Raw genomic sequence first — 13,638 nt, forward strand, 5'->3', positions numbered from 1 at the left:
TGGAAATGATCTGTACAACTTGGTGGGGGGGGTTAGGAAGGGAGGGAAAAAAGGAGAAAAATGAGGGAAGCAGTGGCAAATTAGACAAGAAATGTAATCACTACCTTACTTATGTAACTGTAACCCCTCTGTATACCACCCTGACAATAAACTTTTAAAAAATAAATAAATAAGTTTTCCAACATAGTTATTTTCTGAGTATATATCTGTCCAACAGAAAATGCTACAATGAATATTAAACCCACCTTGGAGGACTTATAAAGGGTAACATTAAAGGAGCTATGGGTGGAAAAAATAATAATAATGGGTGAAAAATAAATAATAATTTCTAAGAACTGAAAAAAAATCAAACACAGTGTACCATACTTGCCTGCTCTCATCTCACTCTTCTTCTAAATGTACACACATACACACACACACACACACACACACACACACACACACACACACATACATACACCATGCACAAAGATTTCAATGGAGTTTTAAATCACAAAGAAAAAAATAAAACTCAATTCCCCTAAGTCATAGAAAACAACAGGACCAAAAGAATCTTCTTCCTTTACTTAATGGATTAAAAACAACAATAACAACAATATTTGTAGGCCTATCATAGGCATAATTCACATTGCATTTCTCAAACATATCTTAAAAACACACAAATCCTAATTTTCGTCACACTAATAATTTGGGGGGGGAAGGACATGGAAGCTACTGCAATCAACTATTTAATGTGACTAGGCATGAGTGTTTATGGGAAGCAAATCAATCTTGTGGAATTGCTCCTTAAATTTTACCTTTAAAAAAACTTCGAATTAATAGTAAAGTTGATTATATTTTAGGGAATTTATTATCACCATAGTACATCAACAACTGCTCTTTAAAAATACCCAGAAATCAAATTATATTTCTAAGATTGTCTCCCATACACATAAAACTACACCAAAGTTCATATAGATGCTTAAAAGAGTTGTTGTGGAAGTTTCTTTTTGAATAACAATGGTTCCTTTCTTCAGAGATGGTCATCCCTTTTTCCATCACCAATGGCTTCCCAAACATCAAAGACAAATTCATCAGGGAATGCAAAGTCTCCTAGAGTCTCATCAACTGCCACCGCAAATTCATCTGGATTACTTTTGTCCTTTCCAGCTTCAAACATTGTAGTAGCTGTCAAAGATAATGGTTGAAACATAACAATAAATGTGATAGCATCAGAGAACTGAGAAAATGACACCAACAAATTATTTTCCAAATCTAACAGGTATACCTATATTTCTAGGGCAAAATCCACTTTCACTTATCAACGTAAGACATGTTCAACCATCTGCCCAGAGCATCCGATTTGTAGCTGTCACCACTGCCCTTCCCCAGTCTTGGAGCCCATCAGCTGAGAATCTCCAGCGTGGTATGAGTAACCTCCCCTGAAAAGAAGAACACACCGCTTCATAATCTCCTCCCTCCCCCACCCTTCTGTCTCCTCCTCACTCCACCAGTCCAGGACTCCCAGTTACAACAGGATCTAATCTTCCCTTACCCAAAGGAAAAAGCAAAAGCATTACAGCTTGTGGCACAGCAATTCCAGATCTACAAGTTGATAGAAAGATATTTCTCCACCCAGTGAAACAAGTTATCTCTTCTGAGCCCCTCTCCAGTTTGGCATAGTCAGTAAAGATGGTGCTGTTGATCTGTCTTTCCAATAAGTTTTCTGAGCCTGCTAATCTACATCAGGGGACCAGAATCTTTAGAAGTACCTATCTCTTTGGTACTTGCCTCAGAACTAGATGCCCATGGAGACCTCCTATGCTGTTGTTTGGGGTTGGTGTGTGTGCTGTTGTTTTATTTTTTTCTTACCTCTCTATAAGCACTAAAAATCTAAAAGAGACAGTGCAGTGGTAATTTAGGACCTGGCTGAAGAACCTTCCAGAAAGAAAGGGAAATAACAAAGCCCAATACTAAAACTCCAACCTATTCTTGCCTCCAAGGTCAAAGATGAAGTAGTCAAATGAGCCAAGGGTCCAGATGAAAAGAGCAGCAGAAAAGAGCCATTCCTTTTTCCAGTGGTTCAATACCAACACAAAGTAGGCTGGGAGGAAAGATGGAGAGGAGGCTCACAGAAAGGCACTCAGTCTGTGCAGAGGTGGGGCCTGGGTGGGCCATGCGTTTCAGGGATCCATGCTCTGGTGAGGTTGATGGTAGCCTGATGTGGGAGAGAGAACAGGAGGGTGAAGAGAAGAGGCAAGGAATAAAGAGAGCAGCTACATCCAGGGGTGTGGACCCCAGAAGCACACCTCTCCATCACAGTCAGAGAAGGACAACAGGGAGAGAGAGAACAAGAAAGAATCTTGGAATCAGGATGATTGATAACCCACAGAAATGCAGACTGAGTTTCCTTTATCCAAAATGTTTAGGACCAAAAATATTTCAGATTTCAGATTGCTCTTCAGATTTTGGAATATCTGTTATAAACAAGATAAAATTACTTTGTGATTGGAACCCACGACTAAGCACACAATTTATTAATGTTTCATAGCCACTTCATACACATAGCCTGAAGGCAATTAATCTGGCATTTTAGTATACCTGTATTTTGATTATGCTCCATTCTGTGAGACCAGGTATGGAATTTCCCACTTGTGGAGTCATCTGAGCCCTCAAGAAGTTTCAGGTTTTGTAGTATTTAAGACTTTGGGATTTCAGATGAGGGATAGTCAACGTGTGTGTGTGTGTGTGTGTGTGTGTGTGTGTGTGTGTGTGTGTGTGTGTGTGAATTAAGTGATGTAAATGCATATTCTCTCTTCTCTCTCTTTTTCTCTCCCTTCCTCCCTCCCTCCCCTGCCTTTTTCCACTCTTTTCCTGAGTCCTGGAATGCTTGATACCCCAATACCAATAAACAGACAAAGCACTCAGATCTTAGTTCCTATACATCATTTTGCACTAAAACAAATTGATATTCCTCAGAGACATAGCTGATTCCAGGCTGGAGCAGGCAAAATGAAACAGGAACCAAGAGCATTTCATTCCACAAAGTTAAAAAAAAAAAAAAGTATGACAATAACAAACAAGTCAGAGTAAAAGAGCTGTCACTGACCAAACCAAGGATAAAGTGAACAGAAAAATAAGTAGTGATAAAACTACACCAATGGAGTCCTAATTTTAACAGGAGAAACATGTATCCATTATAAAAATAATTGTCGAATGTTTGAAAAGGAAGAAAGGAGGGAGGGAGGGATGGAACTGATTCATGAGGAATGGCAGTTTGAATAATTTCAAAATATCTCCCCACCTAAAGTCATCAAAGGGACCATTAGTCGGAAAACCAGTTAAGAGCCTGCTCCCCTAATAAGATGTGATAGAAAGAATACAGCGTTGAAATTCATATTCCTCGTGAATTCACTGTTTTTGTGCTTCTCAACAGACATTTCACACCTTTTACATTTCAAGATGTCTTGTGGTGGAACCAGAACTTAAAGGAAAACAGGAAATCAGGGAATCTGGGACCAGGCATAGTTGAATATACCTATAATCGCAGTACTTAGAAGGCTGAGAAAGAGAACTTTTAAGCTCAAGGAAGACCAGCCTTGACCAAATTTGAGGTCAACCTGGGCACCACAGACAGAATTCTACACAGTCTATGTACACAGTGACTTCTACAAGTCAGATGAGAAGAAAAAGTATTATATACTGGACATTACATTCAGTTTCAAAAGAGACTTTTTATATCCATGATTCTTCATTTTTCTACAACAAAAAAATAATGGTACCTCTGTTCACCATACTTTACATTCACGCTACCATTGAACTCAGGCTAATTTGGAATCAGAGGTTGCTTCAAGCAGGACTCAAATATAAGTCTTGTTTTGTTGCTTGAAGTAATGCCAGAGATTGCATGAATAGCGCTTTGCATTATACAAAGTCTAAATGCTGATTTGAGGTTTTATTTTGTTTTTGTTTTCTTTGCTGGGCTTGGTGCTTGAACTCAGGGGCTAGGCACTGTACCTGAGTCTCTTTGTGCTCAAGGTTAGCCCTCTACCACTGGAGCCACAGAATTTTTTCTGAGTACTGGAAAAAAAGAGTCTCACAGACTTTTCTGTCCCGGTTGGCTTCAAACTGTGATCCTGACCTTAGCCTCCTGAGTAGCTAGGATTACAGGTATAAGCCAGTGGTGCCCATCAAAATGTTGATTTTTTTTTTGAGGTAGCTTTTTCTCTCAATAAATCATGATCTTAATTGTGTTGGGTATACCACCATATACCTCAATTTGCCATAAATCTTTTTAAAACCAGCAATTTTCTATATAAACGCTTAAGAATGCAATGTATACTTGCATGTTATGAATCTTTTCTAAATCTTTAAATTATAAATATAATTTTAAGCATCATCACAGGAAAGATGAATAGAAAAGTTTTACCCTTTTTTTTTTTTTTTTGGGGGGGGGGGGGCGGCCGGTCGTGGGGCCTGAACTCTGGCCCTGGGTGCTGTCCCTCAGCTCTTCAGCTCAAGGTTAGTGCTCTACCACTTGAGCCACAGCGCCACTTCTGGCTTTTTTCTTTTTGCTTATGTGGTGCTGAGGAATCGAACCCAGGGCCTCAGGCATGCAAGGCAAGCGTTCTACCACTGAGCCACCTTCTCAGCCCAAGTTTTACCCTTTTGACAAAATATCACATCTCTAATTTAAAATAAAACCCAAAGAAACTTCATAAAGTTGCATCATAGTAACTTAAGGTATATATTAAAATTACTATTTGTCTGTTGACTGTAGTCGAGCTAAAATATACTTTAATAATATAAAATAACTGACTGCAATGTGCAAAAAGAATGTTTTGCCACGTATAGTAGCTTAGTGCTGACCCCTTGTGGCCACTCTGAGAATAATGTCATTTTACTGTTCCATTACTACTTTTGACAAACCTCTTTGGGTGACACAAAACAACATATAGTTTCTATTAAGTTGTAAAATACCTGTACAGAACTTTCAGATACAAAAATAAAACTAATAACAAATACTGTATCGAAGTCACAAAGTTAAATCTTAATTCTTGATGTCCTAGATGATTTGGAGCAAGTTATTAAACTCTGAATCTGTTTCCAATCTATAAAATGACAAATACAAGGATTTACATTAACATTAGTCACTGCCGTTGTTAATCATGAAATCTGTAACTGTACCCCATCCTAAAGAAAGTTCTCAAGGGGCTGGGAAGGTGGCTCAGTGGTAGAGCGCTTGCCTTGCATGCATGAAGCCCTGGGTTCGATTCCTCAGCACCACAAAGAAAAAAAAAAGCCAGAAGTGGCGCTGTGGCTCAAGTGGTAGAGTGCTAGCCTTGAGCGCCCAGGCCCAGAGTTCAAGCCCCACGACTGGACCAAAAAAAAAAAAAAAAGTCCTCAATATTTGCATTCTCTAAGATTTGTTTGTAACTCATATCAGTTGAACAGCTTAAGCTCAGCCAATGCAGGATATGGGGATGGGGTTCTTTTATGGTCTTAGGGGCTGAAGGCAGGCCTTGCAAGTGCTAGTCAGATGCTCCACCACTGAACTACATCCCCAGCCCTAGGGGATACTTCTTTTTTTTGCGGGGGGGGGGGGGGGGGGGGGTCCGGTCGTGGGGCCTGAACTCTGGGCCTGGGCGCTGTCCCTCAGCTCTTCAGCTCAAGGCTAGCGCTCTACCACTTGAGCCACAGCGCCACTTCCGGCTTTTTTCTTTTTGCTTATGTGGTGCTAAGGAATGGAACCCAGGGCCTTAGGCATGCAAGGCAAGCGCTCTACCACTGAGCCACCTTCCCAGCGCCCCCTAGTGGATAATTCTTAACAAAAATCTATTCCAGACTTCATGGGCCTTATCATCAATGGATGACTTTTATTGTTGTCAGGTTTGTTTGTTTTGCAATCAAGGGATTGAAAAAAGAGAGTATTATATTACATCACTATAGACATCAATATCATCGGCTTTTTAAAAGAGCTTTAAAAGGTTTTATAATATTTTTGAGGGAATTTGCTACAGATGATTAATTAACCTCATGAAAGATTACTAATTAATTTACAAAGATTTTTGAGGAGGTTTAGTGACCTGCATTTTTTTTGGGTGGGGGGTCCGGTCATGGGGCCTGAACTCTGGGCCTGGGCGCTGTCCCTCAGCTCTTCAGCTCAAGCCTAGCACTCTACCACTTGAGCCACAGCACCACTTCCGGCTTTTTTCTTTTTTGCTTATGTGGTGCTGAGGAATCGAACCCAGGGCCTCAGGCATGCAAGACAAGCGCTCTACCACTGAGCTACCTTCCCAGCTGGTGACCTGCATTTCTAAGAGTAAAAGAAAATTCATTTTAAAGGAACTATTTCTTAAAATCATGTATAATTATCAGCACTACTATCTAACACTTTAACCTATATATCTGCATGTTTAATAATAAAAAAGAAAAAAATGTTTCATTATCTTCTATTTATATTTAAGTAACTGTCAGGCTCTAAAGTTGAAGATTATTCTAAATTCACATATTTGAAAACTGATTCTCAAGCCAAGCATGGTGATGCACTCCTGTAATTTCCAGTATTTGGGAGGCAAAGGATCATGAGATTGTTTACAGTGTGTAGATTAAGAACTAACTAAAACTTTTTTTGGGGGGGGGGGTCCGGTCGTGGGGCTTGAACTCTGGGCCTAGGTGCTTTCCCTCAGCTCTTTAGCTCAAGGCTAGAGCTCTACCACTTGAGCCACAGTGCCACTTCCGGCTTTTTTCTTTTTGCTTATGTGGTGCTGATGAATCGAACCCAGGGCCTCAGGCATGCAAGGCAAGCACTCTACCACTGAGCCACCTTCCCAAACCAAGAACTAAAAAACTTTTAAGAGTTATCACTAACGCCTCACAACTAGCGAGGCCCAGATCTTTTCATTATTCTTAGACTATCTCTTTTGTTTCTTCAGTACTGAGATTCTGAAGTCAGGGCTTCCTATTTGCTAGGAGGGAGCTTCACCATCATGTCATTCCTCCAGCCCTGTTTTACACTGGTTATTTTTTAAATAGAGTCTTGATACCTCTCCAGGTTATCTATGTTAGGCTTTCTGTCATAGCTGGATGGCAAGCACTGGTCACTGCTCCCAGCTTATTTCCCATTAAGATGGCATCTCCAACACTTTTCTGTAGAAGACTGGCTTGGAATGATGATCTTCTGATCTCAGGCTCCTAAGGAGCCAGGATGACAGATGTGTGCCACCTTACCAAGCTGTGAGTTGTGAATGAATCTTGCAAACTTTTCTGCCTTGGCTGGCCTCAAAAAACAATCTTCTCATTGTTAACCTCTCAAGTAAATAAGATTACAGACTTGCACTTGTAATCTTTAGTAATCTTCATGTTCATTATTCTTTTTATTATTCCACAAGTACTCATAATCTTGAAAAGTTAATTGGCTACACAAGATATGACATAGCATAATTTCTATCAACATAAAAAGGCTTTTTAAAATAGGATAAACTTACCTAAATCAAAATCTCGAATTCCCATGTACAATTCAAGAAGATCATCAACCTTTTCAATGGCCTTTGCTATGGTTTCAGAGGGCTTTAATGAAAAAGAAATAAATACAATGTCATATTTCATAATGAAATCTCTTGATTGCCACACAAAGGTTAAAATTTTAATGTGGAGCCAGTTCACATACATAAGCAAATTTTAGTGAAAATGTATCTAGAATATTTTTGTAACAAAATATGAATCAATACAGTAAACACTTCTTTTTAGTGTTGGCATTAAATGTTAAGAATTCAAAAAAGAAAAATCAGGGACATAGTTTCAAGTAGCTAACTATCCAGATGGAGAAATGTAAACAAAAATGACATGACAGTTTTGAATGTAAAGAAGCACAAATTCTATATTTCTAAACAGTTGGGAAAGTCTTCAGAATAGATCACTTCAGAATTAATTGTATTTTCTAAGACAATTGGGTATCATATAAAAGCAGGAGGCACTTCAAGTTGAAGATAACAGATAGGAAAATCTACAGTGAGGTCAGTCTATTTAAGGGTCTGCTGAATGATTCATGTGGCATAAATAGATGGAAGCGCCCATGAGAGGCACTAGATGGATTTTGGTCTTTATTGTGCAGGTAAGAATCTCCAAAGTCTTGATGACTCTCCATAGTAAAGTACATACAAACACCCATCCTGAATAAATTTCATTTACATGGGGTGGGGGTGGCTCTACCACTTGAGTCACAGCTTCACTTCAGCTTTTTCAGTAGTTAACTGAAGGAGAGTCTCTTGAAGTTTCCTGCCTGGGCTGGCTTTGCCATCCTCAGATATCAGCCTCCTGAGTGGCTAGGATTACGAGTGTGAGCTGCCAGTACCTGGCTCATTTAATTTTATTCTATGTATTTGTATAAACCACACACGTATTACTATGGTAACGGAGTATATATTAGGCAAGACTCCTATCAGAGAGCTATATCAACAGTCTCTTTACTTTTGTATTTACAAGAACTAAGCCTTAAAAAACAGATACAACATAGCACTCTTTCCTACAGTTACAGTGTATGATGAATTCTTCTTCTTCTTCTTCTTCTTCCTCTTCCTTTTCCTCTTCTTCCTCTTCCTCCTCTTCCTCTTCCTCTTCCTCTTCTTCTTCTTCGTTGGTAGTGGGGCTTGAACTCTGGGCCTGGGCCTCAGCTCTTCAGCTCTTCAGCTCAAGGCTAGCACTCTACCACTTGAGCCACAGCGCCACTTCCTGAATTCTTCTATGAAAGGCAACAGGCCATTCCAAGCAGCTTAGGTGTTAACTTTAGTATCCAGCCAGCCATATTGGAAGTTGTGACAGCCATTTTACCCTGTGCCTTCTGTAGAGCTCTGGCTGTATCACCTTTTCTCTATCCACGGTTGGCCTGGGTCCAGTCTTCACCTTGGGTTATGTGCAGAAGTTTCCACAACTCTCTCAAAATCTAGCTTGGTCAAGGATTTTCCTAAAACATAAAACTGACTAGCTGCTTCCCTCACAGTTTGTCAGTGGTTCCCCAGTTGTCCACAGGGCCTTTCCTGTGCTAACGCCAGACTCTCCCATCAGCCCCATCACCCTCTGACTAGGTATTTCCAGGCCTCTGATCCAGTCTCACGGCCAGCCTACAAGCTCCCCTTACCCATCAAAGTCTCGTGTCTACAGCACTCTTCCCCATCATCCTGAACTCAGTCCCTTCTTTTAGAGGGAGCTCTCACTGATCCCTGACAGCTGTGGATCAGCTTCCTCTCCATGGCACTCTGTATCTTGTGCTTCATTCTATTAGCCTTATTCCATTGGCTCATAATGGCTTCTGTTCATGCCTCTTTCTTTTTTTTTTTTTTTTGCCAGTTATGGGGCTTGAACTCTGGGCCTGGATACTGTCTCTGAGCCGCTTTGTGCTCAAGGCTAGCACTCTACTACTTGAGCCACCATGCCACTTCTGGCTTTTTTGAGTAGTTTCTTGGAGGTGAGAGTCTCATGGGGACTTTTCTGCCCAGGCTGGTGTCAAACTGCAATCCTCGGATCTCAATCTTCTGAGTAGCTAGGATTACAGGCATGAGCCACCACTACCTAACTTCAGGTCTTTTTTTTTTTAATCTTTAAGTAGTTACACAAAGAGACTTCAATTCTGTATGTCGATTTATGACATGAATGTGGCATGAGTGTCCCCTATCCCTTCCAACCCCACTCATCCCCTCATTACCTGGCTTTATCTTCACATGTGTACACTGAGTATTTGCTTACCCTTCCCCTCACCATTTATCTTCCTCCTGGACCCGACCTTCCCTGTTCCCAATAACACATGTTCCAGCTTCCTGGTTGGTATTCATTTTCTTCAGGTTTTTATTCATCTTTGTATCACCAGCACCTGGACTACATGGCTTTGCAGTAATACAAAGTACATAGTATGCAAGTGGAATATCTTTCAGTTTCCTGAGTTTGTGTCAGATTATAAGAGATGATTTGTTGCCAATCCTATAAATCCTTTAAAGCTTTCTATATTTGAAACTAGATTGTTACATCGCTGGTATATAACTTAATATTTGCACCAAATTAGCTTCTTTCCCTTCAATTATGAGCTAATTTTAATTGACCTACTTAATTAAACAGGCTATGCAAATAGGGACGGATTTTCTTTTTTCTGTTTCTCTTTGAGTAACTCTTTCTGACACTACCCCAAAGATCTTACGCTGCCCTTTTCCATCCCAACATCTCATGCATAGCAGGTGCTAACAAACATGAACTATGTCAACTTTCAGAAGATGCTCCTCCTGAAGGGACCTGGTCATTAACCTGTTGACAATGTTCCTAGGCAAACTGGTTTTGTTTTAGATTCAGGGGCGGGAGGTTGGGGTGAGGATTGTATGTATGTGTGTGCACCCACGTGGTCTTTTATTGTTTTCTTTGTTTGCTTGGTTTATGTGCCAGGGCTAGGACTTGAACTCAGGGCCTGAGCACCTCTTAGCTTTTTCATCCAAAGCTGGCACTCTATCATTTGTACCACCACTCCATTTCTGGCTTTTTGCTGGTTAATTGGAGATCAGATTCTCATGGATTTTCCTGCTGGGCTGACTTTGAACCACGATCCTCAGATATCAGACTCCCAAGTCACTAGGATAACAGGTGTGAGCCACCAGCACCAAGCTGCAAACTGTTTGAAGTCTGCTTAATTTCCCCTATCACCTGCAGCAGACAGCAGGGCTAGCTTTCTCCCACCCCCTTTCCCCAATGCAGGCTCTTGTCCACTGTTCCATTCCCTAATTCACGCCTTTTTCCCCCTGGGGCTTTTTCATTCATTGAAGGAATGGTAATGGCCTTCAGCAATGTGCCAGGTAGTAGTAGAAGGAGTGAAGTTCCCACCAACCAGACATGGCTGCCCTGTGGTTTTGCCCATGCCACAACATAGCTCATTTTCAAAATGTGTGTAGCTCTACTACATCTCAATGTCCATTTGCCTCCAAATATATGCTTTTATTACTCTGGGTCCAAGGTACCTGACTCAAAATCTTCTCTGGATTCCCCATAACACCCAACATTTGGGGTGATTGAAATATTCCCAAGGACAATCATGGCCTCATGGTTCCCTGAGTGTCTGCTCTAATAAACCAGCCTGCGATGGCCCCTGGAAGCTCATTCCACAAGCTCTGAGATAACCCTCTGTAAATAGCCTCTTAACTGGTCACCAGATGCATTGTCTCCTGTTCAAACACGAGTATCCCAAATGGAGTAGATACACAGAGTAACTAGAAGGGTCCTTGTGCCTGAGCCCTGCCCGAAGGAGCTCCTAGCCTCTGATGTCTGCCCAACCCTCCCTAGGGAGGAAATGACTTCCTCCATGCCACTGTCTTCCCAGACTCTCTGCCTGCTTTTGCCACTCTACCACTGCTGCTTTTCCCCCTTCCTGCCTCCATTTGTCCCTTCTCCTTCTAGGATTTTTCTACTCAAATACTGAACTTCACATAGACATAGTCAGTCAGTGACTGACTATGGTTTTCTCAAGCCAAAATAAATACATTATTTTGTTCAATAATTCAGCCAAAAACAAAAATGAATTGCTTTAACACATCAGGTACCAGGATTCAACATGGTGATGTGAACAAGGCTTGCAAGCAAAAAGAGCAAGGCAATGGATGGAATTAAATAGATTAAGCTATGGTGAGTCCTGTCGTGTTTAGTGCCTTGAAGAAAATTAAGATCTGGAGGTGGAAGAGGATAGAGAGATAGCAACTGTTCAGGATTACCCAGCAAAGGTCTTTTAGGTAATACAGGGGCAAAAGCCTGGAAAAGACAAGGGCATATGCCATGCAGGCAGCTGGGCTAAGAATTCAGGCAGTGGTAGAAGCAATACCAAAAGCAATAGCAAGACCCTGAGGTGGAGAGACACTTGGAATGTGGGGACAGTGAGGAGACCCAGGTGGCTGACGCAGAAGAGCTAGAGGCAAGTAGTGGGAATCGAAGTCAGATGAGAAATGTGGAACTGAGTCACAATGGTCAGTCTAAGGATCTTAGTTTTTATCCTTAGTGACACAGGAAGCCCCTGGTGGGGAATAGAAAAGTAATGCCCTTCCACTGGGGCCTCTGAAGGAGAATCCCAGATGCTGTGCCAAGCATAGAAGGATGAGGAAAAATGTAAAAATCAAGAGACAGGTCATTGCCATATCCAGGATACACAAAGATACCTAAACCAGAGACAGAGACCGCGTAGTGAGTTGTTGGAGTCTGGTAAACTGTGGAGGTGGATGCACTGGGATTTACTCCTGGTGGCAGGTGTGGCATGAATAAAAAAAGGCAATAATGGGCTGGGAAGGTGGCTCAGTGGTAGAGCGCTTGCCCTGCATGCATGAGGCCCTGGGTTCGATTCCTCAGCACCACATAAGCAGAAAAAAAAGCCGGAAGTGGCGCTGTGGCTCAAGTGGTAGAATGCTAGCCTTGAGCTGAAGAGCTGAGGGACAGCACCCAGGCCCAGAGTTCAGGCCCACGACTGGACCCAAAAAAAAAAAAAAGGCAATAATGACTACTAGATATTTTACCTAAGGAGTTTGGCTTCATAAATATAAGCGTCAATCATAATCGCCTAATGGATATCTAATTCTGAGATTTTTTCCCTTGGCTCTTGGAGAGCTTTGCTTCATTTGTTTAAAATTTTGAGACAGTTCAAATTCTACAGATGCTAAAAAAAAAAAAAAAAAAGTCATCTGGAGATAACTGAGAATTCCTATAGATGACAGTCTCTTCCTGTGTACTTAGTTTCTGTATTTCCTTCTCAAATGTCTTCAATGATCTTGATATTAAGTAGGCAATGAATGACAAATATATGCTTTGATCAGAATGGGTGGTTTTACCTTCCTTTCCAGGGCTTATGAACATCTACCCCTGGACAAGCAGAATGAGAATCAAATGAACTCTCCCTTATATTTGTAAAGAATCATCCTGAAAACATACCAGTTCTTCCACGGTGGCAGGGCCTCCTGATCTCAGACGAAGTGTCCCCCTTGCAGTGCCAATTTTTTCTGCTGATGACTTTCCAGCTTTGGACCGTGGCCCTATTTCTATAAATATAAGGAATTTTAAAAGGTATGTGTATTCAGAAAGAATTCAGTAAACTATTGTAAAAGTGAATTTAGTTTTCATAACGAAACTATGTACAACCATTACAGAGATGTGGTGCAAGTTACACTTCCATAGAGAATTACCTAAATAAAATAAGGTAACTTGCCACCCATTACTCTCATATGGGATTCTCCATGAGAGAGTTATATCTACACACAGAAAGGGAACATGTACAGGCGGCAGAGATGGGAAGTTAAAAAGAGGAACAAAGTAAATGGGTGGCTTTATTGTCAGAGTAACAAGAGGTATGTGGCCAGAAAGCAACAAAGAAAGCGCAGCTGGACTTGATCCGGGTCATAAAGAAGGGAAAGAATTGTGCCTTGACAGAAGAGAAGGACAGAGCACTGATATTTGAATATGGCCCCTCAGCTTGATGCATTATAAACGTACAAAATTCCATTTGAGCCGGGCGCCAGTTCAAAGCCAGCCTAGGCAGGAAAATCTGTAAGCCTCTTTATTAATAATTAAGCACCAGAAAATCGGAAGTGGAGCTTTAGCTCAAAGTGGTAAAGTGCTAGACTTGAGCAAAAAAGCTCAGGGACAGTGCCCAGG

The 13,638-nt window shown here is 41.1% G+C and overlaps 1 protein-coding gene across 1 annotated transcript in view; it reads right to left on the reverse strand.

Moving 5' to 3' along the window:
* Positions 1-544: 544 nt before the first annotated feature.
* The window catches only part of Gipc2 (GIPC PDZ domain containing family member 2), a 77,052-nt gene continuing 63,958 nt past the window's right edge, over positions 545-13,638 (reverse strand). Inside the window, exons 4-6 of the mRNA XM_042678197.1 lie at positions 12,919-13,025; positions 7,467-7,548; positions 545-1,167 (exon numbers count right to left, since the gene is read on the reverse strand). Coding sequence (XP_042534131.1) covers positions 1,013-1,167; positions 7,467-7,548; positions 12,919-13,025 — 344 coding nt within the window. The 3' untranslated portion in view covers positions 545-1,012. The remainder of the gene's footprint in view (positions 1,168-7,466; positions 7,549-12,918; positions 13,026-13,638) is intronic.

This window comes from Dipodomys spectabilis, unplaced genomic scaffold, assembly GCF_019054845.1.
Source record: "Dipodomys spectabilis isolate Male_0828 unplaced genomic scaffold, ASM1905484v1 ptg000002l, whole genome shotgun sequence".
Lineage (NCBI taxonomy): Eukaryota > Metazoa > Chordata > Mammalia > Rodentia > Heteromyidae > Dipodomys > Dipodomys spectabilis.